Source organism: Meriones unguiculatus, chromosome 14 (genome assembly GCF_030254825.1).
Source record: "Meriones unguiculatus strain TT.TT164.6M chromosome 14, Bangor_MerUng_6.1, whole genome shotgun sequence".
Lineage (NCBI taxonomy): Eukaryota > Metazoa > Chordata > Mammalia > Rodentia > Muridae > Meriones > Meriones unguiculatus.
Genome location: NC_083361.1, coordinates 85,035,226 through 85,058,653, shown reverse-complemented (window position 1 = coordinate 85,058,653; position 23,428 = coordinate 85,035,226). Strand labels below are relative to the sequence as shown.

The 23,428-nt window shown below is 51.4% G+C and overlaps 1 protein-coding gene across 1 annotated transcript in view; it reads left to right on the top strand.

Annotated features, from left to right (window-relative positions):
- The first annotated feature begins 12,299 nt into the window (after positions 1-12,299).
- The window catches only part of Slco2b1 (solute carrier organic anion transporter family member 2B1), a 41,747-nt gene continuing 30,618 nt past the window's right edge, over positions 12,300-23,428 (top strand). The window contains exon 1 of the mRNA XM_021656287.2: positions 12,300-12,631. Within this exon, the coding sequence (XP_021511962.2) occupies positions 12,616-12,631 (16 nt within the window). The 5' untranslated portion in view covers positions 12,300-12,615. The remainder of the gene's footprint in view (positions 12,632-23,428) is intronic.

Sequence of the window (23,428 nt, the reverse complement as noted above, 5' to 3'; positions counted from 1 at the left end):
GTCGCGGAGAACTCTGGCTCATTGATCATGCTGTCCTGAGTGAAGCTGGTCTTGACCATGGTGAACTGCCAATGGAGTGGAGTGGTCGGCATCAAACCCGGCATCCTAGCCATTGTGATCTGTGCACTGGGAAGCCCAGGAGAGGAAATAAGCGGGGTTGTCTCCTGGAAGACAGATTTCCAAATTAGAAAATACAAGCAGATGAGGAGAGCTTGCCCAGTCCCACTGGGAAGAGATCAGCAAAGCCACAGAGGCTAGGAAGCTCAGGAGGTGTGTTAGAGAGATAGGAAGGTGCTTATTTAAAGTGCAATGGATGTGTCTTTTATTACCACACATGACCTCGTGTCGTCCAGGCTGGCCTTACACTGGCTATGCAGTGGAAGGTGACCTTGAACTCCTGCTCTTCCTGTCTCTACCTTTCAAGTCCCGGGGTTATAGGGGTTATGTGCCTCCTCCCTTCCTTTCTTCCTTTTTTTTCCTTCCTCCATCCCTCTGTTCCTCCCTTCCTCTCCTTCCTTCCTTCTTTTCTTTCTTTCTTTCTTTCTTTCTTTCTTTCTTTCTTTCTTTCTTTCTTTCTCTCTTTCCAGGGTGTCCCTATATAGCTCAGGTTTGCTTGGTACCCTTGTCTATCTGGCCTTCTTCTCCAGATCCTCCTGCCTCAACCTCCCCGGTGCTGAGGTTAGACACCTTCACTAACACACCTGGCTATCTGTGCTGCAGTTGAGGGCTAAGAGAGAATCTGAACAGATAAAGCTAAAGTAGCCAACAAGCCAAAGAGAGAAGGCTCTCTGATGAGAACTTAGTGTGGGGGCGTTAGGAGGCAGTCCCATCCTTAGTGAAGCTAACATGGCCAGCTACAGGAATCAGAACCTCATGGTTTCTGTGGCAAGGAGAGTGGTTAGAGCATGAGAGGCTCCAAGCAGGAAGATTCTCAGGATGCATGGTGGTGAAGAATGAGACAGGAGCACAACTGACCTCAGGTAGTGCTTAGGTGTGCTAACAACTGTGCCCTAGTGCTCACATACTTAATTCAGTATGAGCAGCATTAGCTTTGCTGTAGAATGTAATTTCTGGGGCTAGGCAGATGGCTTCCTGGATTGTACTTTACCTAGATTGGTAAATTACTTCCCATACAAGCATGAAGACCTGAGTTCAGAGCCCCAGCACCATGTAAGGCCTGGGCACAGCAGTGTGTCTGTAACCCCAGCATTGATGTGGGGGAGAACACAGAGACAGGCGGATCCTCATACTTCATTGACCAATTTCAGTGCTCCAGGTTCAGCCAAAGGTCTCATCTGAAATAAATAAGTAAATAAAGTGGAGTGTGACCAAAAAAGGCACCCGACATCAACCTCTGACCTCTGCATACACGTACACACACAGGCTCATGTACTCACACACATGCACACACCCACATAAACCCATGTACAAAGCAAGAGAGACACAGAGAAAATGTTATGGCTTCTGTGTGACAGGTTCCACGAAAAGGCTCATGTGTGTCAGGCTTGTACCTCTGCTGGTGGCACCTTTAAGGAGTCAGTGGATCACAAGGGTGCCACCGTCATCAACAGACTAATCCTTTGGCACCCTTGAGGCTGAAGCTTTTAGGAGGTGGCGTCTGGGTGGAGGGAGAAGGTCACTGGGGTGGGGACAGTTAGCAAGCCTTTGATGGGGAGATTTAACCCCAGACCACAGCCCCTCTTTCCTGGAGACAGTCAAGTGAGCAGCCTTGCCCTGCCACGTCCTTCCTCCCAGGATGCTCTGCCTTGCCGTACACCCACAGTGATGAGCCAAATGACCATGAACCCCTGAAGCTTCAAGGCCTCTGAAGCCATGAGCCAAAACAAATCTTTCCCTCTTTAAGGTCTTTTTTAGGGGGTGTTGTTTTACAATGGCGGAAAGTTGATTAAGATGCCTTGTTTCATAGATGAGGAGGTCAGAGAGGTGAAGGAGTGCACTGTTGTTAGAGATGAACCCATGAAGGAAGTCTAAGCCTTCTCAACCTTCGTAATGCTGCGACCCTGTGAACCTTCCTAATGTTCTTCACATTGTGGTGAGCCCCAACCACAAAAGTATCTGTCACCACCTCATAACTGTAATTTAGCTACTGTTATGGATATACCTGATAGTTGACACCCCACCAAACGGGTTGCAACCCACAGGTTGAGAACCACTGATCTAGGTATGCCCTTTAGCCATTAAGGGTTAGAGGGAGCATTAAGAAATGGGAGAGCTGATCGTGGAAGACTTTGAGAGGATGTGTTCGGGCATGGACAGGAAGACAGACAGTATTGACACGGAGTGACAGAGGATATGGTAGTGGCTATCTGAAGTGAGATGAAGGTTTTAGAAAAAGGATGATGAGGGCTGGAGAGGTGGCTCAGGGGCTAAGAGCACCGGCTGCTCTTTCAGAGGTCCTGAGCTCATATTCCTAGCAACCACATGGTGGCTCACAACCATCTGTAATGGGATCTGATGCCCTCTTTTATCCTGCAGGCATACATGCAAGTTGAACACTCATATACATAAACAAAAGAAAGAAAGAAAGAATGAATGAATGAATGAATGAATGAATGAATGAAAAAAGATGATGAGTTAAGCTTAGGACACATTGCATTTGACAAGGGTTAAATGAGAGGCTCAATATCTGGAACTTAGGAGAGGGCACTGGGGTGCAGATAGGGCATTGAGTTCAGAACCCTAGCGAAGCCAACTTGAGGCTGAGACAGAGCAAGAAATATCTGTAAATAGTGAGACATGCGGGCCAGAGAGGATGCCACAAACACAGAAGTTGTTGTAAGTGGAGGAAAATGTGCTAGCCAAGTTGAGTGCCAGTGGACAGGCATGCCAACACTGCACAATACTGATAGAGCCAACCACAGTGGCACACATTTGTAATACCATTTCCCAGGAGGCTTATTCAAGAGGATGTACAGTTCAAAGCCAGCCGGGCTACCTACATATTCAAGGTACAAATTCAAGGCCAGCTTGAGCTACATGCCAAGACCCTTACTCACCAACCAACCAATAAACAAAACACTACTTCTGATGGCCCAGAAAAATGGAATCTGAATGTGCCTGTGAGATTCAGCAGAGAGGTCCCTGGTGACCTCAGTGTGAGCGGGTATAGTAAGCAGATTTTGGGAAGGGTGATCAAGTGGAGCCAGAGTAGGGAACACCTGCCAGATGTCTGGCTGGGAAGGTGAGACCTCGCTGGGGTCAGAAGTATCTAAGTACATTCCAGTTGCTCTATCAAAAGTCTTCAGCCTGCGTGAGCGATAGACAACAGATCTGGGAAGGTCAAGGTCAAGGTGCCAGTGGATTCCTCATCTTCCGAGGACTCACTGTCTGCTTCATAAATGACCTCAGCTGAGCCTTTGCATGGCGAGGGCCAGACTAGCTCTTCCTGGCTTCTTTTATAAGGTCTCTGATCTCACCGGTGAAGGCTCTGCTCTTAGGACCTGACTGCCCTTCCGACTGACACACTGGACGCTGTCAGTGTGTCTGACTTTGTGGGAAATACTTTGGGGTTGAAGGCTGGTGTGTGGTATGTGAAGGCTGGTGTGATGGCTATTCTTGGTTGTCCACTTGACTGTGTCTGGAATTAACTAAAGCCCCAGTGTCTGGGCACACCTGTGAGGGATCCTTTTCTTAAATAAATCCTTTGAAGTGGGCTCTAATTTGAACCTCTGAGGTGGGAAGATTGACCTTTAATCTGGGCCACACCTTCCCTGGCAGTAGAGCCCATTTCTTCATTATTCTGGTATACATCGAAGGCCCACTGAGACATTCAGCCTTGTGGACTGAACAACTGCTGGATTCTTGGACCTTCTGTTGGTAGACGGCCATTGTCGGACCAGCTGGACCACAGCCTGTGAGCCATTCTGATAAATCCCCTCTATGCTGTTTGTTGTTGGGGAACCATGAGTAGAGGGTGAAGGAGGGTGCTGTGGACGGGTGTCAGTCTCTTTTCTCATTGCTGTGACAAGATGGCTGAATATGTTAAGGAAGGAAGGGCTTCTTTGGGCTCTTGGTTTGTGGGTGCAGTCCTTCATTGATGGGGGTGGGGGTGGGAAGCATAGTAGCAGATGCAAGAGGAAGCAGAGAGCAATGGATGCTGGTGCTCCGCTCACCTTCTCTTTTTCCATCAGCCGAGACGGCAGCCGTGGAACGGCATCTCCCACACTGAGGATGGGTCTTCCCACATGAGTAACTCAGTCTAGAACCTCCCTTGTGATGTGTCCAGAGCCTTGTCTCCTAGGTGGCCCCTTTGATAGATTTGTCAAATCAACAGTATTAACTATTGCAGGGAAGAAGTGATGATGGGCAGAGCATAAGAGCTCTGAACCTAGGATGGGTTCTAGGTCCCAGGTGCAGGAAAGGAAAAACCAGAGACAGCTAAAGGGTACCTCGAAGGCTGGGGTGAGGATTGGGGACAAGGCTCATTTAAGCCCAGAGTGGGATCAGAGGTTGAAGGCACATTTGATCACCATTCTGTGGGCCTGAGGGCAGCAGAGTGGACCAGGCTCAGATCTTGCTGGGTTGATTTAGACCCAAGCCTTGCACATCTGATTGATAATCTCTTTCCTTCACTGCAAAACAAAGGGCTATTCATCAAGTGAGGGCTTCTTAAGTGCTATGTCTGTGCTGATACAGTGAAGGTTAAAGAGGTGAAAGGTGCAGGCAGGCACCGCAAACACCTCTCAACCACATTGCACAATCCCTGTTCCTCTGCTCCAGGACCGTAGGAGGTCCCCATACTCTCCCTAACTGTGAAGGAGAGAGGTCCTCAGATGTCTCCAGGAGGAGTCCACACATTTCAGGAGCATGTGCACACACACTCAAAGCAGAAAATAACCCGGGGGAGGGGGCAATGCAGAGAGATGACTCAGAGTTTAAAGGCACCTGCTGCCGAGGGGACCTGATGGAGGAAGAGAACCAAGTCCCATGGGTTTTTTCTTGTTTTCCATATGCATGCACACACATGTATGCACACACGCACATATTCTTTATCTCTCTCTCTCTCAAATGAAGAAAAGAAAGGAAGGAATGGAGAGAGAGAGAGCACGCGCCCTCTGTCCAGAGGCCAACTGGCCAGCTGCCTGTGCCTTGCCCAGACACCTCTCTGCTCTGGGAGAGCTGAAAATGGTGAAGCACCAGCGAGACAGTCTCTCTCTGTCTCGCTCCCCCTGCTCCTCACATCACCTCCACCCCCTTAGAAGTGTGAAGCTCTGACAGACATGACAGGCTGGAAAAGGAAAGTGTCAAGGAAGAAGGGGAGTTAAAAATACATCTCAGGAGAGCCTGGGTTCCTTCCGAGCCACGGGCAGGATGTCCACAGTGCTCTGGGGAGCAGATCAAGCTCAGACCTCACGTCAGGGCCTCTAGCATGGCTATCTTTGTCGTCCTCACTTCCACCAGGAGGTAGTGTGACCAGAGCAGAAGTCCATTTGTCTCCGGGGCTAACCTCACCTAGGTTGAGATCTGAGCAGCACCAAGCAGCTGTGCATCCTGGGAAAGTGGCTGCACCTCTCCTCTCCACTTCGGTTTATCTTTTGTAAACAAGGGTGATCAGACAATCAGCGCTGGCTTAAGAGAAAATGTAGTGAGCAGCCGTCCGTGCAGCCCTCACCCCTCTACCACAGAGCGGAAACACACACATGCACAAGCACCCGCACGCAAACACACGTGTTCATGCAGCCCTCCCTCTGAGGCTTTGTTCCGGTTCTTTAGGATTATGATGCCTGTGGTAAGTGACTCCAGGGGACCCCATCCTCATCCTCAGTCTTAGATGAGGAAGAGACGTCAGAACTCTGTCTTCACTGGGGAGACCCAGACTGAGGGCAGAGGAACTGACTCAGGAGACTGTGATGGGATCAGCGTGTTGGGTACTCTTTGGCTTAGGACCTGAACAGTACATGAGCCTCACAGCACCCATGTTCTTCCAGAAGATCAGGATGTATTAGTCATCTGAGAGCTTGGGTGGCTCCTGAAGGATTCAGGAAGAGTGTTTGATCAGAGAAACTGCTCAGGCTTAGACGTGGAGATTGGGGTGCATGGAGCTTCAGTGAGGCTGGGAGGGAGATTATGCTTTGGATGTGATGAGCAATGGGTATTGAGTTATAAAACAAGCATTGCTCTATGGAGAAGGCTGGGTACAGGAAGTTAGGGGGTCAGAAGGATCTGTGACAGGATGTAGAGGATGGACTGGGATCAGGACAATGGAATTACAGAAAAGAGAAAAAGAAAAACAAGGTTCCAGGAAGAAATCTGAGTGGACCCTGGGTAAGAGGTGGGGCAGGAGCAGACAGGAGGGTGAAGGACATCATCAGATAGTTTGAGGGGAGACAGGCCTGGTTCTGAATAAACATGAAATTTCACCAGTTTTTGGGTAAGCCTCATATACCTGAGGTCTCCTCAGAGTTCAGGAGGGGTCTGAGTGGGGCAGGAACCTTGGAGTCACTAGCTGGGGTTCAAATGCTTCCTACTATATGTGAAAACCTGAGATTTGACAAGGCAAGTGACCAGCCAAGATCCCCCAGACAAGTGGATCAAGCCTGGATCCCTGTCCATTAACTCAGTGCTCCAATACCCAACCACAAAGTGCAGACGAGTGGCTGGTGAGCAAGTTGGTGACTGGCCTCTGGTCACACTGGCTTTGGTCATGATCCTGACGTGTCTCTTACTGTGGGGCACACGGACTGTGCCCCAGAGGAACTGGCATGGGACAGCTGGCATGGTGAGGTGGAGCATATTCAAGCCCTGGAAATCTCAAACCTGAGATTTAAAATCTCATCCTTAGACCGGCAGGAGTGAGGCAAGCTCCCTCCCTGTTTCTGTGAAGCTTGGAGACCCCAACCAGGTGAACAGTCAGTCAGTCACGCAAGCCGGCACCCGAACGCAGACAGAGCATGGCCCAGTGTCTCAGTTCTGGCCAATGGAACACATTTCCCTTAAACCCCCCCTCGCACTGACCAAAGTTTCTATTTGTCTACTCGGATAAAGCACGCACCATCTATTTCACTGAAGATTGTCTGAGACTGGCTGTCTATTCTGAGCTGTAACTTTGGGGAAAGAAGGGCCCCCCTCTCCTGACTCGATTGTTGGTTAGGCTTTGTCTCAACCAGCGGAGCCAGTCACTGAGACCACTGAGGTAACTGCCTCTGAAGCTAGCTGAGGCAGTGAGCTGCCACCGTTGGTCGGTTCTAACTGCCACCTCTCATTTTAGTGTAAGTCCCGTTTTCTGGGAGAATCTATGCCCTGTTCCTGCCTTTGGGAGGGCACTCCATTTGAAAGACCTGAGACCTGGTCTTCTCCCTTGTTAGGGTCACCCAGTACGCTCCTCTAAACAGTGCGGAGAGGACAGCATTACCCGGAACTCATTAGACATGTGAATGGAGGGCGTGTGCTGGGGTGATGAGAGTCGGGAAGTCTCCAGATGCAAGCTGACAAAACTCCGGACAAACAGCACTGGTGGATAACAAGGACCCTGGTCCAGGTCCTGTTCCTCCCTCTCTCCGGAGAGTTGGCAGCAGCAAACAAGTATCCTGTCTCACCCAGCCTTAGCCCCAGGGCCAGGCCAGGCCGTTCAGAAGCGCCATGTGACCCAGGCCCCCTGAGTGAGCCTTCCAAAAGCCACTGCAGCTGGGGGTCACTGGTATTCCCGCCTTCCACCCTCGGACTCACAACCCACCAGGGAGGAAGTGAGTCACCTTCCTGGATGAAGCTGGTGGTGTGCTCCTGCAGCTGTCGTGACCGCTGAGAGCTTGGGAAGGGACGTGCAGCATGGTGGCCATGGGTTTTCAGAGATCACAACCCCCTTTTAGAGATGAAAGCGATGTGGTGTTGGGTGAACACCTGTTACCCCTTGACAATTCCACTCACGGCACCTGTGCTCAGTGCCACCCAGCTGTCCACCTAAAAATGTGCAAGAAGAGACAAGCATGGTGGCACACACCTGTAATCCCAGCATTTGGGAGACACGGGGATCAAGAGTTTATTCTTACCTACGTAGGGAGTCCAAGGTCAGCCTGGGCTACAAAGGATACTGACAGCACAAATGTGGGGAGGGGGAGAGGCATGGAAAGATGTGTGTGGTAAATCACACCTGTAATCCCATCACTCCGGAGGCTGAGACAGGAGATGGAATGTGAGGCTGTCTCAAAAAGATGAAAACTAAAAGTTAAAAAAAAATGCAGTGGTAAGCCTGGTGCATCCTTCAACTATAAAAATGAGGAAAAACAAGTGGAGAAAAGCCAGGACTCACACAGACAGAGCATCCTTGTTTGGCGCTGGCCCTTCCAAAGGTCCCTTCCGCCCTTCCTGGAACCTAGGAGAAAGGCCATGGTGCAGACCTCCTCTTTGCCTCCAGGGGGCAATGTTGCAAAAATGTTTGGGGGAGCCAGGCTTTTCCTCCAAACTGTTTCTTCCCGGCCTACACTGATTCCCGCTCTCTACTCCACTCTGTCTGCACCCTCACTCCAACCCTGTGTCCCCTCCAACTTTGCCGCACCCATCAGTAGCATCTCCCCAACGACACAAATTATTAATTACTGTAACCCCATACCTGACCCTAGCTTGTACAATCCTTCCAAAGTCAGAGAAGAGTGGGAGCTCTGCCAGCCGTCTCCCCACTTTATAATAAGGAGGCTAACCATGCAGATGCAGGACCTGACCAGTGCCAGCACAGAGGCGGCCAGTCCCAGGCTGGCCAGTGCCCAGCACCCACGGAGCTCCAGCTCTTAACACCGACCCCCCAACCAGGCTGCTGAGCTCCCAGTTTGCCCTGGAGCTCCCTTCCATCTGTGGGGGTGGGGGTGGGGGGTTCTGGTGATTTATTGCCTTGAGGCTGTCAGTCAGGTCGGGCTGACCCGATGCGCACCTTCTGTGATGGACTCCCTCCACTTCCTCTGCTTCCAGATCACAAGTCATCACCAGCGTCACGGCTGCTATATTAATAATGGGTCTGTGTCTGCTCAGCTCTCAGGACTTAGCAGGCACCAATCCATCAGCTCATCCCAGCCTTGACAGCTCTAGAGAGGCATTTCACAGACAAGGGCATGGAGGATCAGGGAGGGCAATCAACTGGCTCCGGGTCATCCAGAAAGGACTCTCTTTAGGAGAGAATTTTGTCTCCTGGGAGAGATGCTGTCTATTCCGGAGGAGATGGGGCAAGATGATGGGGCTCTGTGTGGTCCTGCCAGGAGGTTCCTTAGCCTTTTTACTGCAGAGGAGGACACTGAGCCTCAGAGAATTCTTGCTGGGTCAGACTTGAAGCATCCAGTGCCTAAAAAGTCTGAGGTGACTCAATACCTGCTCTCTGGAAAACAGGCCTGTCACTTCCAGAGGAGGATGCAGTTTCCAGCTTAGCATGGAGGCAGTGGGACCCAGGGGAAGACAGTTCAGACAATAGAACCTGGGGTGAGTGGCACCCCCATAGTCTTGGGAGTGTGTGTGTGGGGGTGATCCAGGAGAGTTAAGCAGCCTCAGAAAGCACAACTGGCTGAGCCAAGGGGTTCACGGAACCGCCCCTCGTAGAGCCCCCTTCATTCAGCTGGTCTGCAGATCATGACGTGTCTGGAAATGAGCTGCATATCATCGGGATAGAGAGGGCCCTGACTCTTAGTGGGATGGAGGCCCAGGGAGCAGTAGACAGCCACTCCCACGCTTGCCCCTCTCTGTAGCCTCAGTCTCCCAGTCTGAAGAAGGGACGTTGAACTGAATGAGCTCTACATTTCTTCCCACGCTCACCTCAGGACAGTACATCTGCTTTGACATTCTTAACTCATGGCCCATCTCCTGCTGTCGAGGACCTAGAGTGTGTGGGTGTGGCTGTGTGCATGCATGCAGGGGGGTAGGGGCCACCTCTGAGCAAGTCACCTCTCTGAGTGGCAGTGTCCTCTCATGCCACTGCCTTCCCTGGACAGAGCATTGTTTATAGAACTCCGCTCCCTGACTGACAAGCCAGAGGGAAGTGAGGACGAACGTGCTGAGGGTGCAGTTTGGAGCAGTTTGGGGGACAGCGGCTGACTATCCCTCCACTTCTTTATCTTCTGAGCAAGGTCACAGTGACCATCAGGACCTTCCTGCAGGGTGGTGGTTTGATGCCCTGATCACTTAACAGATGGTAAGACTGAGCGGTAAGGAGCGAGTATTTGGCCAGTGTCCTGCAGCAGGGTTGTGACAGAGCTGGGACCAGAATGGAGCCCAGCAATCTAGTTCCCAGCATCCTTCCCTGTACCCAAAGCAGATGGCCCCACAGATGAAGTCCCCTTCGTGTCGGGTTCACAGAAAGGCCCGTCTCTACGCGGGCTACTCAGAGAGAAGGCTCCAGTTCTGCAAACAGCTCAGGGATTTACAACAGCGTCAGGCTTGGCAGGAACCACGAGACTGTGAGAATCCTGTCAAGGGTACTGGGAGCTGCAGAGTTTTGCAAACCACGCCAACAGCAGGAGACGCTAAAAAAGGCATCAAGTTTCACAAACAATGGGAATCTGCAGATGGTGCTGGGATACACACACACACACACACACACACACACACACACACACACACACGCACTCACTCACGCACCACACTGTGCAAAGAATGCAGGTTGCCGGAAACACCAGGGCTCCCAAGTGGACTAAGCCATGGAGCAAGGCAGTGTCCCAAAGCTTAGGGCTCCTGTTGATCGGACCCTACCGAACTATTAGTTCAGGAGCTGGTCTGAGGATCTGTTCCAGTTTCATAAGATCATGTCTGTCCCTGACCTTTGCTCCACACATCCGAGTACAGAAATATTCTGGTTCCATACAAAGAGCCTTGCCCTTGAGGCTAAGCCAGAGATAAGGGAGTTTCTACAAGTCTAAAGCAACCTTCCTTCTTGCAGCTGTGCATCTGTGATTTGAAATCTGGAAAGTTGCCTCCTCTTCCAGTCTCCAGGAGGACTCAGTGCTGGCTTTGAAGGGCTGAGCGCAAGATCTGATGGAGCTTTCCAACCAGGACTACGGTCCTTTCTATCAGTCCACCACAATTGCTCGCCTTCCTCCACCGCCCCATGATCATCTTGCTGGTCCATCAATGACACCTTCATTCAAGAAGTGTTGGGCATTCGGCTGAGTCTCCTCTTATTGCCAGGCAATCTTTATTTCAGATGTCCCTGCTTTCTATAGCCAAGTGGGCTAAAGGAGGGTCTCTGTCATTCCAGAGGAAGCTAGACTCGAAACCCACACCTTGATTCCATGCGAACGTCCTCTTCTAGAGAGGGAGTTGGGCTCATGTCTGTATCTGAAGTTGAGGCAAATGAAGACTCTTTCCCTGAGAAGATGGCCTGGGTTAAAGGAAAAAGCCTGGCTCTAGCGTGGGTGGGCTGGGACATGCTGCTCAACCGGTGAGGTGCGCTGTGGCAAATAACTGAGACTCATTGGCTCATCTGCGAGATGGAGGGCTCCCAGCCTGCTGCATGAACAGGCCCTGGAGAGCCTCACAGTCAGGCTCTGCCAAGAGAACCTGCTGTTTTCTCCCCAGCCTGGTGAAGGCCCTGCCTGCTGCCACTCCCTCCAGCCCAGCCTCTGGCCTCTAGCCTTGACTTTATTTATTTCCTCTCTACTCACATCAGCTCTGCAAAGGAGAAATGCTGCCTTGTGCAGATGAGGTTACAAACACTCAGAGAGGCTCAAGGACTTGCCTGTGACTCCTGTCCCTTGGCTAAGGCTAGCAGTGGGATGGGATCATTCTCCCAGCTGTCCAGACATCTATAAGAATTTCACATTTACCCTTTTGTCTTGCTTTCCTTCCCCCTCCCCTTCTTTCCCCCTCCCTTCCTTTCCCCATCTCTTCATCTTGGGGGCTGTGCCTGATGGAGTTTCTAACCTGAGCCCCCAGGTGAGCTGGCCATGATGCTTTGGGGGGACAGTTGTCTGAATCCTTAGGGCAGATGGAAATGAGGGATGGGGATAGGGCACAGGAGTGCAGTGGAGGAGGTCCAAGGCTCACTGGGAAGCTAGGGCTCGCTTCAGAGCTCATAGAAAGCCAGGGAGACAGCAGTCCCATCAGAAAGGGGGGCTCGTATGGGGGACTGCAGCAAAAACTGAACATTCTGGAATATTTGTCTCTGCTATGTGCCTGAACTCAATAGTCATCAACAGCTTCTTACTTTAGCCTGTGCTCCTAACACAAGAAAACTATCCAAAGGACAGGAATTAGGAAATTACCCGAGTAAGCCTCAGGGGGGAACCAGCCTCCCAGAAGCATGGGGGCTGGACCTAAACAAACCCGCCCCCTTTACAACTCTGGTCCTGGGCTGTCCCAGCCACAGAGCAGAGGAATCCATGGAGCCAAAGAAGCAGACACAGCAAGGGTAGGGGCCTAAAGCCAGACAGAGAAGCAAGTACCCAGAGCAAGGAGCTCTCGGGGAAGGGTCAGTTTGAGCAGGGTCCTTACACCTCTGCCTTGAGGGCAGCTGCTGTCTAGTGTGGCCAAAGACACATGGCCTAGTGAGGGACAGTCCTGCATCAATGCTCCCTTCTGCTGCTCTCTCAGAAGCTGTCTCCCGGAGCCCCCTGACAGACTTGCTTCCTCTCTGCTAAGCTCCAGGTTGAACTAGGGGCCACAACTCTCTGCATCCCCCGAGCCATGGGGCCCAGAATAGGTAAGTCCGAGTGAAGGGAGGGAGGGAATTGGGAGGGAGCCTCGGGGCTTCGTCAACCAATGGTGAGACCTTATAGAACGGTGTGCTGTGGAGACAGAGGCTGATTTTGCACAGAGCAACCCGACGGTCTATGGAACACAGGGAGGGTATATGAGTGAATGAGAGGGGCAGGATGGGAAGCCATTTACTCAGCTGGACGCAGGGAGCCCAGCCAAACCACCCCTGGTGAGGTAGAGACCCAAGGTCTTAGAAAGGCAGGCCTGCCCATTCACCATCAAGCCGACCCCCACCCCCACTGCCAGTGTGGGGGAGACAATACAGAGATGAATGGAAAAAGCAGACATCCACAGAGAAGAAGCAGAGAGACAGGGCGCGGGAGCGAGCATGTGCAAAGTGGCATCACAGGGACCAACAGGTGCCATCAGGACAGGGGGGCAAACTGAGAAGGTGGCCCGGAAGAAGGTCATAGTGGAGACCTGGAGGGCCATAGAAGGAGAGCATGAATGTGAGCCAGAAAGGCAGAAAACCACCGACCCACAGGGGCTAACACCCAAGGGACTGACCGACCAATTTCAGACACGATCCTCAGGATTCACACAGACAGGGGATCCGCAGAGAGACCCACAGACACTAATTTGGGGTAGATGGCGGTGGGGTACGAGGAGACTAGAGGGAAATGTCTAGAAGCTTCCTGAAACCAAGTTTGGGATGGCATAAGAAGAGCACCAAGTGGCCAGAGCAGAGTGACAGACCCAGAAGGTCGTTCCACAGGGTGGCTGGGCTCCATGCCCTGTAGTAGCCCTCGGCCTCCCTGCTGCTGCCTACCTGCCTCAGTGTTGGCTTCACACCCACCCACCCAGGCAAGACCAGGCTTGCTCCCGCTCAGCCACAACGAAGGCTCCGGGCCAGACAGACTCAGCCGTGTGACAGACAGCACACCAGGAAGAGTGGGGGTGGGCGCTTCCTTTCGGGAGGCTTCATATGAGAGAGGAGGGTGAGGTCAGGTTTGGGGGAGGGGCTTATTTGGGGGTTTGGTGACACAGGATTTTGCTTGTAGCCCAGGCTCATCTCCAACAGACACTCCATTCTCTGGCCTCTGCCTCTGTGTGCAGAGATCACAGGTGGCCACCACAGAACTTAGTGTAGAAGATGGTTTCAATAGGTTTATGGGCCATTAACAAAACAAAATTCCCGATCATCTTCTCAGTATGAACGGGGGGGATCGAAGATCCTGCGGCATAGAAAAAAGTGCACCTGCCTCTTGTCCCGCTAAGCGCTGGGCTCTGGGTTCTCTAACTGATCCCTGACGCCCATATAACAGGAGGCCAACCCAAGTCCTTGCACTCAATCACCAGGAGCCACTTCCAGCTGCACTTCCTCGGCGTCCCTCGGGGCTATGGCCAAGCTCAGTGGGCAGAAGGATGAAGGGACACAGATGACTTTCAGTTGTTCCACTGGAGACAGACACCAAAGGAAACTGAGAGTCAGTGTCTCTCTCACAGAGCTAGCCTGCCAACTTGCATGCGCCCTTAGGTAGCAGGTGGGGTTCTGTCAGTGCAGGGAGATCAATGTCCCCACACTGTCCCCATGGTGAAGTCCAGGGAAGCCACTCTCTGGCCTCTGCACCTTGCTCAGGGAGTCCCTGCCCACTGCCTTTCCTTAGGAAATTTGACATTTCCAACAGTTCCAAAATGAAGCCTCCCTGGCAGTCCCTCCGCCAAACAAGAGGAACCCCTGTCACAACAGTGCACGATGGACACACACCCCAGTTCATCCTTCCTTGCTCCCGCTGTGGCTGCTGCTGTTTGCCTCCTTGTGGCCCTCTGTGTTCGGATGAGATCTTTCCAGGGCAGATATGGGAGTTGAGGGAGAGACCTGTCAGCTTCATGTTCAAATCCCAACTCTGCCCCATGAGAGCTCAATGAAATCTTCCCTCCTTTTTAATAGGTGAGGAAGAGATACCCAGAGAGGGCAAGTGATTTGCCCAAGATCACCCAGCACCTAACCTGCAGAGCAGAGGTCAGAACACTTACCCCCTAATATTAAGCTCTCTCCTCTCTGTCACTTGCCTGGGCCTTTCTCTTTTCTTCTCTCCATAACTGGTGAACTCTGGCCTACCTTGTATACCTTGGCTCCCCACAAAGCAAATTCTTTCCTGAGTGCCACTGACTTGGGAGCAGACGTGGAGGTATGTGTCCCCCATGACTGGTCTAGGAAGTGCCAGACGGTGACTTTAGCATAGGCTCATGTTGTCAGTTAGTGCCCAATCTGCCTGCTCCCTATCCCTCTCAGGGATTCAGTTTCTCCATTTTCACAGCAGGTGGCAGAAATAGCCCCTGGGTCCCAGGCTGTGCTTATAAACTTGGTTATGGAGGCGGCAGCATAGCCAAACCCTCTCTGCAGGGACTGACTGGGTCTTTACATCAGTATGGGACTCAAGCATATGGAGGGCCATGAGAATGGTGTTGCATCCTCATAGGCTTCAGCCAAGGCCTGGCAATGGTTCTGGGAATGTGATGGAAGGAGCCCACCTCGGCCAGGACTGGACAGAGTTGGGCTATCCAGTGAGAAAACAGCTGTGTCCCAGGTCCCAGCTCTGTGGAGTCAGAAATACAAGCGACATGAATGAAAATGCTGAAACTTTGGAAGCCCGGGGTATAGGCATGTCATCCCAGCCTCCTGGGAGGCTGAGTCAGGAGGGCTGGAAGTTCAGCCTGGTGAACTATCTCAGTGGTAGAACTCATGCCTAGCATGCTCAGGGCCTTAAGTTCAATGCCCAGGATCACAGAAAAGATGAGAGAGAGAGAGAGAGAGAGAGAGAGAGAGAGAGAGAGAGAGAAGGGGTAAGAGGGAGAGAGAGAAAGAGAGAGAAAGCTCAAACTGAAATATCTCCTCATGGAAGAGGAGATAGAGCTAATTGTTTTTCTAATTTCAACTGTTGTGTATTTCTTGTATTTTTGTGGTGGATGAGTACATTAAAAATGTAATTGGTAGTGAAAGTGTAAAACCCTAAGTGAGAAGCCACAGCTTCAGAATGGCTAACTGCAAACTACATCGAAACTCACTAAGTGAGATGTACAGCCTGGGATTGAGCAAGGACTTGAGTAACTGTTTTAATCTAACTGTGTGATGTTTTTATTTGTAGTTTCACTACAATAAAGTGATTTTTGTTTAAAAAAATAGTAATGAAAAAAAGCAAAAAAGCCAAAGTTTGAACTAGGAAAAAAAATAAACAGTTGGCCAGCAGATGGGAAGGGAGATCTCCACCCAAAGTGTGTGGAGAGCAGGATTCTAGGGGAGGGGATACCAGCAAAGCCTGAACAGAACATACATTCTAGAAGGGCAATGCCCTGGGCCGGGCGTGATTGTGGACAAAGGCACGAGGAGATATCTTAGAAAATTAAGCCAAAGCTAGCAGAGCTTTGACACAAAGAGCTCATCATATGAGAACCGACCATATAGACGAGCTCAGAGGCCATTGGGGCTATAGAAGGATGTGACAGAGAGTAGGGGTCTGATGTGCCTGATGTTATGACTGTGTCCTGGGACTACCCTACTAGTGTGTCACAGTTTTATGAGGCCAAGTCAGACTTCTGTCCAATTTACAAATGAGGAAAACAAGACCAGAAGGAGCCAATGATCTGTGACCTCAGGCCACACATCCGGTCAGAGGTAGACTCTGAGACACCCAAGCCCCTGGGCTCTCGGCTTCTCTTTGTCCTCTTTCTTCAGAATCACACTGAAGACTCCCAGGTGCCCAGACCCTGCCTGGTGCTCATCGAAATGACCTGTGTGTGGCAGCTGAGCCTTATAAAGACCCCCCCAGACTCTTGTTGTGAGGCAAGAATGATTAAATGGATGACTTGTGAGGTCAGTTCAAGCACTAAGGGTGACCAATGAGCTCTGGTTGTGCATGGGGGGGGAGGGGAGAGGACAGCACAGCCTCTAGCCAACAGCTTCTTGTTTAGTTCTAAGGAAACTGTCCTGCTTCCCCCTGAGACGCCTCCCTCATGACCCTCCCCGCCCCCATTCTAGTATCTATTATTAAGGTCATCGTGGGTTTAGATGGGGTAGCCAAGAGTCAGAACCTGGAACAGAAAGTCCCAGCACAGGGTCCCTGACCCAACTGGGAAACCACCAGAGTGCCTGCCCCTCCATCCTGACAGACCTCCCTGAAAAAGCAACAGCTAGACCTCAAGATTCTCTTCCTGCCGGCAGGCCACCCAAGGGTCCTTCCAGGAGGAATTTCCCAAAAATGACAGCCAAGCCTAATTCCCGTCTGGAGACTCCCTCTCCACTCTCTGCCTCTGACTCCTGCTTCTAAACAGTGCTGGGCTAGGTCACAGTAGGAACTGGAGCTTCAGGCCCCACAGGCCCTGTGACACCAGGACCACCCCCACCTATAGCCCAGGCTCCAGTCTTGCTGGCTCTCTCGTTTGAATGAGCTCAGCTGAGCAAGCTTGCTCTTACGTTGGACCGGGGCCAAGAGATGACAAGTGATGGGCTGGGGAAGGAGGCCAGTCGGTCAAGGGTATGGCAGGTGTAAAGGCAGAGAGGCAGGGCATGATTAATTTGGGGAATGGGGGTGGTTATTGTGGCTAGAGGATTATGTTCTTAGGAGTGGGTACATGGATCCTGGGGCTCTCAAGGGCCTTGAACTTGAGACTGGGAGTCTGGACCCCTGGTGCAGAGGAGTGTGGGTAGAAGGGAGGGAGTTTGCCACTGAGGGCTGCAAAGTACCAGGCCCAGGACAGAGACTGACAGAGAAGGAAACTGAGGCTTGGATTTAAAAAAAAAAAAAAAAAAAAAAAAAAAAACCACCTAAGGTCACAAAGGTACAGGGCTGCACAAACAAGGTTTTTAATCCAAAGCCTTTGTCTGGAGCGGTTCAGCAAGAGCTACAGCCTGGTCTGTCTGGATTGGCACAGCACTGCTCCGGAGGAGTTTACCTAAGCAGGCTGATGAGAAGCACAGGGCGTGAGCAGCGAGAGCGAGGCCCACTGGCCGCAGCCGGAGAAAGGGCTGGAGAAAGGGCTGTGGGGACTGCCTCACGAACTGCCTCACGAGGGCACAGGCTCCTGCAGGGAGGGAGCAACCTCAGAGCTGGCCTGCAGTCTAGAGGAGGCCAGGGGGACTTAGCAGGCAGGGCCCAGGAGTCTAACCCACCTTGAGTCTGACTTCTAGCTCACACCTCTGAAAAGGGGTCTGCCATCATCTTGAAGGATGGGATGACTCAGCCAATATCCACCACCTAGATGCGACCCTTCCCAGGCTCAGCCTTTAGTGCCGAGAGCTAGCAGCTTTGCCAGTGACACTCTCCTGACGGGTGGGTCGGTGGTGGAGGTCCCCTCTTTCTTTCTCTCAGCTGGGGCACAGAGGAAGACAGGTTCAGACACCAGTTTGCCTCTCATGCCTCCTGAAGCCCTAGAAGTGTCTTCAGCTCATGACTTTCACCTGGAGGCATGATCTCCTAGGGAAACCCCCTCCTCAGGTGCTACTCGCCTGACCATATGTCCAGTGCTGAGCACACTGTCATTCTGTCCTCCCGGCTCTCAGTGACCAAGTTCACCACAACAGGATGCCAAGACAAGATTCCGAGCTCCTCCTGCCCCATCGCCAGGCCCCTCAAACCTCTCCAACGCCACATCTCTTCTGTGCCCCAGCCTTGCCACGTTCATTTTCTGTTGACCTTTCTGCTTTCATGCCACTGCCCTTTTCTGTTTCTTCCGAGAAGCCTTCTAGCACCTTCCCTGCCAGGCTAAGCCTTCTCTGCTGGTTCCATCTTCTTGCCAGACTTGCTGTCACCCTGGGCACCTGTCCCTGAGTGTTACGTTTACTTATTGTGTGTATGTTCATGTTTGCACACCACGGTGCACGTGACAGCACACTTCTGGGGGTAAAAGGACAACTTTCAGGAGCCTCTTTTTCTCCTTGAAATATTTGGGTTCTAGGGATGGAAAGGCCTTTCGCATGGAGCCTTCTCACCGGCCCTGGAATGGATCTTTACTGTCAGCTTCTGGAACCAGCAAAGCACACTTCTGGGCACATTCTGGGCCGCCTTTGGCCTGTTTCCCCAACTACCAATGGTTTACCTAACCCGGGAATCCTGTCCAGGCGGCTCCCATGCCCAGTGTTCTGGGGCAGACAAGGAAGCCCACAGGCAGGTGAAAGGGGACCAGGAAACAGGCAATGGTCACCCCCTGCTGAGGCCGTAGCAGGAGGAACTGCTCTGAGCAGGCGCAGTAGGTGGGCGGCTGAGTCCTTTCACAGGCTCTGTGCGCCAGATCTGCTGATCTTTCAAGACGAAAACAAAAGTCTGCAGTTTGATGTGAAATTTCCCGATTTTTAAAAATGCTGGCAACTAATTTAAAAAACATTCAGCAAGCCAGCATTTTGCAGGCTTCAAAACAAGTCCCAGGGCCAGAAGGCGCCTCCAGGCAGGACAAGGAGGATGCCACTTGCCTCAAGGAAAAACGCTGAATGGAGGCCTTGGGCCAGGGTTTCCCTCTGCCTTTTCTGCATATTGTGTGATGGCTTGGGATGGTGGAGGTGGGTGGACAGCACAGTGTCTGTGGAGGGGGGCAGGGGTGGGCGTGGTGTTTCTTCTTGTACACCAAAATTAGGAAAAAAAGAAAAAGTAAAACAAACCCTGGAATGCAGCTGACTTGGGGACTTGGGGTAGAGGCCGTGTGGATACTGGATGAGGGTGGAGTGGGGGTGACATCCAATGGGGTCTGTGCTGCTTCCTGCATCACATGAAACTAACTAAGCTGAGCCTTCCGTAGGCAGGAAATAAGTTATTTTGAGGCCTGGTGGCCAGAGTTGCAAACAAATGAGCTGGTGAGTTTGGGGCCAAGGCTGACGAAGCTGGCCTCAGTAAGTCTTTTTGAAGTTGACCAAGCACCTTATTCCAGGCAGCCTCCCAGGGGAGCTGGGAGCAGGGCTCGTTGTTTTCCTCTTACCCATGCTAGGAGGAGTGGTCAGAACGCTGGCCACAAAGTACCCAGATCTCCACGGTCCTGGGTCCCGTTTTCTCTAAGGTACTGGTTAGAACGTTCTATAGAGAGTGTCATATCTTGACTCTCTCAGATTCTGCCTTGGCATTTCTTGACAACTGTTGCTGTGGTTCTCTAGAAGTTTCCAACCCAAGCTTTGGCTGTGGCTCCCAGAGCCCATCCATCATACTGTGGTTCCCTGGGCTGAGGCCCTCACAGCTTTCTCCCCACCTTTCCTGTCTTAGGCTTTTCAGGCCACAGAAATAAACACGTGCTGACCAGTAAGCTGACCCACAAGCTACAGAATGAGCTGGTAAAGTGGCAGATGGTAACACAGCCACCGTTGACAACTCGCAGAAGGGAAGCTGGGCCAGAATAAGAAGTGACCACCTGGGGACTGTCATGATATTTGTTCCAAGGCCATCAGTTCAGATCTGACAGCTGACATCAGGAGCCCAGGACTCAGACAGATCTGGGCTGGCATCCAAATCGCTTCTGGGACCCTGGATGCCACTTCTTCTCCAAGCCTGTTTGCTCACAGGCATCCGGAGCCCTGGTAGCAGGCTCTGAGGATGTGAGGACACATGCATGCCCTGCATTTGGTGCTGCTTCCCCTCAGATCAACATGGGACACACTAGCTGGGCATGGTGACACATGTCTTCAATTGTTGTGCCCGACTCAACAAGACCCCAAAAGACCACCAGGAGTCAAGTCCGTTGCAAAACACATGAGGGTCTTTTTTATTACAAGGTACAGCTTGGGCTCACATACCCTCACCCGAAGCAGTTGAGAGCCAAGAGCCTTGTGGTCAGATTAGTTGGGTGATTTAAAAAGTCCAGTCCCTCCCTGCATGCCCAAAGAAGGGGGATTCCTGCCTGGCAAGCATCTATTGGTCTAAACACAAAAAGGGATGCTGCACTTTGAACTGATTGGCTATCAGAAGGCCCCCAAAATCACTCAAAATCATTAATGGTGTAGCTTCCCTTGTTTGGCTGCCCTTCGGGGAGAGGGGCCGGTTTCCTAGCAACTGTATCTCTAGTGGGCAGGAAAGGAATGCAGTAAGGCTAGTTCTTCCCCTCAGAGCATTGAGGCTAGTTCTTCCCCAAAGGTGCCTGGACATATCTCCACCTGGCTGGCCTTAGTTCAGCCTTGTGCTTTAAACTTTAAAACAATACCCACTGATTTTTAATTCTTTGGTCTCTCATAATCCCAGTACTCAGGAAGCAGAGGCAGCAGATCTCCGAGAATTCAAGACCAGCCTGGTCTATATAGTAAGTTTCAGGCCATCCAGGTCTACATAGTGAGACCCTGTCTCAAAAATGGAAGGAAGGAAAGAAGGAAGCAAGCAAGCAAGCAAGCACTCTTTCTAGTGGGGCCTTCAATGACTGCACCAACACTGCCCACAGTGGCAAGCTTCAGACCAACTCTCTGGTTCTATATGTAACAACAACCTGTTGCTTTATGGAAGCAGACATCAGTAGAGCAGGTGGTGCTTCATGGCAGGACAGAGAGCTGCTAGCAGGACGGACTCCCTGCCAGGGAAAAGAGAGCCATTTAGTGATTGTGTCAACACAGGACACAACCAACATGACTTCCCAATGAGGTGAATTTTATTGTCTGCCACAGCTAAGACACTGCAGTGCCACTCTGTGCTTTGTTTGTGTCCCAGCCAGGCAGAAAAACTGGAAATTTGTTTATAACCTTTCAGTGCAGTGGGGGAAGGATGGCCAGAAACCTAAGAAGGATTAGCTAAGAATCACAGTGTGGCAGTTTAGGATTGGTGGAAATTATAGAAAGGTGTGGACATGGAGCAGGAGGGATCAAAGACTGAAGAATGATGTGGCAATGAATAGGCATGACACTGATTGCAAGTAATTCCAGCACTCAGCAGGCTGAAGCAGGAGGCTTGCAAATCTGAGGTCATCTTGGACTACATGGTGAGACCCTGTTGATAGGAAAGAAAAGGGAAGGGGAAGGAAAAGAGGGGAGTAAAGGGGAAGGGGAAAGAGAGGAAGGAGAGAGAAAATAGAAGGAAACAAGAGCGAAGGAAGAAAGGGAGGGAGAGAAGGAAGGAAGAAGAGGGGAAGGGCTGGGTGGGGGACAGGACAGAGGGAGGGACCTATGGGCCAGTATACTGTTGATGGCTCCTCTTGAATATGGATCAGATTAATGAAGCCCATTTTCTTGGACTGGAAAAACTAGGAAGAGAAAAAATGCTTATGAAAACTGTAAAATAGCAGTGCCATGTGAGTGGTGGCAGGCAGTGACTCTAGACACTCTAGTGCACAGGCCCAGTGTGCCAAATAGGTACACTGGGCAGGTAAGCAGGATGGGCTCTCCTGGGTGCCTTCTGCACTAGGTAGCGGGGGCTGCTGTCCCTGCACTGGATGTGAGGAGCCAAAGGGTCCTGAATCTAAGGCTGCATGGCTGATCTTCAGCTTGTGTTCTGCCTTAGTCAGGGTTGCTATTGCTGTGACAGAACACCATAACCCAAAAGCAAGTCGGGGAGGGAGGGAAGGGCTTACTCAGCTTACACTTCCACATCGTTGTTCAGGAAGTCAGGACAGTGACCCAAACAGGGCAGGAACCTGGAGGCAGAAGATGCAGAGGGCGTGGAGGGGTGCTGCTTACCAGCTTGCTTCCCATGGCTTGCTCAGCCTACTTTCTTATAGAACCCAGAACCACCAACTCAAGAATGAAACCACCCACAATGGGCTGGGCCCTCCCCCATCAATCACTAATTAAGAAAATGCCCTACAGCTGAATCTTATGGAGGTTCTTCTCGATTGAGGTTACCTCCTTTCAGATAACTCCAGTTTGTGTGTCAAGTGGACTTAAGACAAGCCAGCACATGCTCCAAATCTGAGTCATGTCTTCTAAGGCCATCGAGTGCACTCAGGGGTCTTGTGGTTGCCTGGAGCCTGGATGTAAGAGGGAGAAAGGTAATCTAGTGACAGACTATTGCTCCGGCAGACAAGGAAGAGAACTTGGAAGCAGGAGGTGGCTCTAGTTGAGGTGTGCTGTCTAGGACCTTTTGGGAGATTTATCTGGAATTAGAGGAAAATGGCTCTTGGTGGATGCCAGTCAGAAGGCCAGTCCTGATAGACACCTGCTTCATGAGCCTGAGGTAGTAGAGGGGAGAGTTTTCTGTCCTTCACTGATCCTGGCTTCATGCCTGAGACACTCTGACAAAAGACAGATTAGCAAGCTAGGAAGCACACAGAATTATTTAAAGTTACTAAGTTATGGGAGTCTTCAGTAGAAAACATGAAGAAATGGAGAAGTGTTTGCGTGTGTTTTTATGCTGGGCCTGTTGAAATATCTGATTGTGGAGGGGCACAATTGGATAAATGGGGTATGACCTGATGGTGACAAACTGAGGGAGGAGGACTTAGCCAAGCCTGCTTTGAAATGCTTCAAACGAGAGGGGAGGGAGGAGATCAGCGACCTAGGACACTGACCTGCTGCAGGGGAGGAGGGGAAAGAGACAGCTGACTTCTGTTGGTTTCTCCATCACCAATGTGCTATATCTGGGAGCAGCGTACCCTAGCTCCTATCTCTAGATAATGTCGTCATAGCTGGTAGCTCAGGAGGTTGGGGCTTAGAAAGACCTAGAGGCATGTTCAGGCTCACTGTGGAAGCTTGCAGGGAGCGAGGAGTCCAATCAGCTCTATGTCTTCCCAAGGGTTTCCTTTTGCAATCTGACCCTGGAAGGCGCTATGGGTTGGAACGTGGTATTGAGCCTTCCTAGGAAAGAATGAGCAGAGAGCGAGGGGCCAGGCTGGTCTCTGAACTATCGCC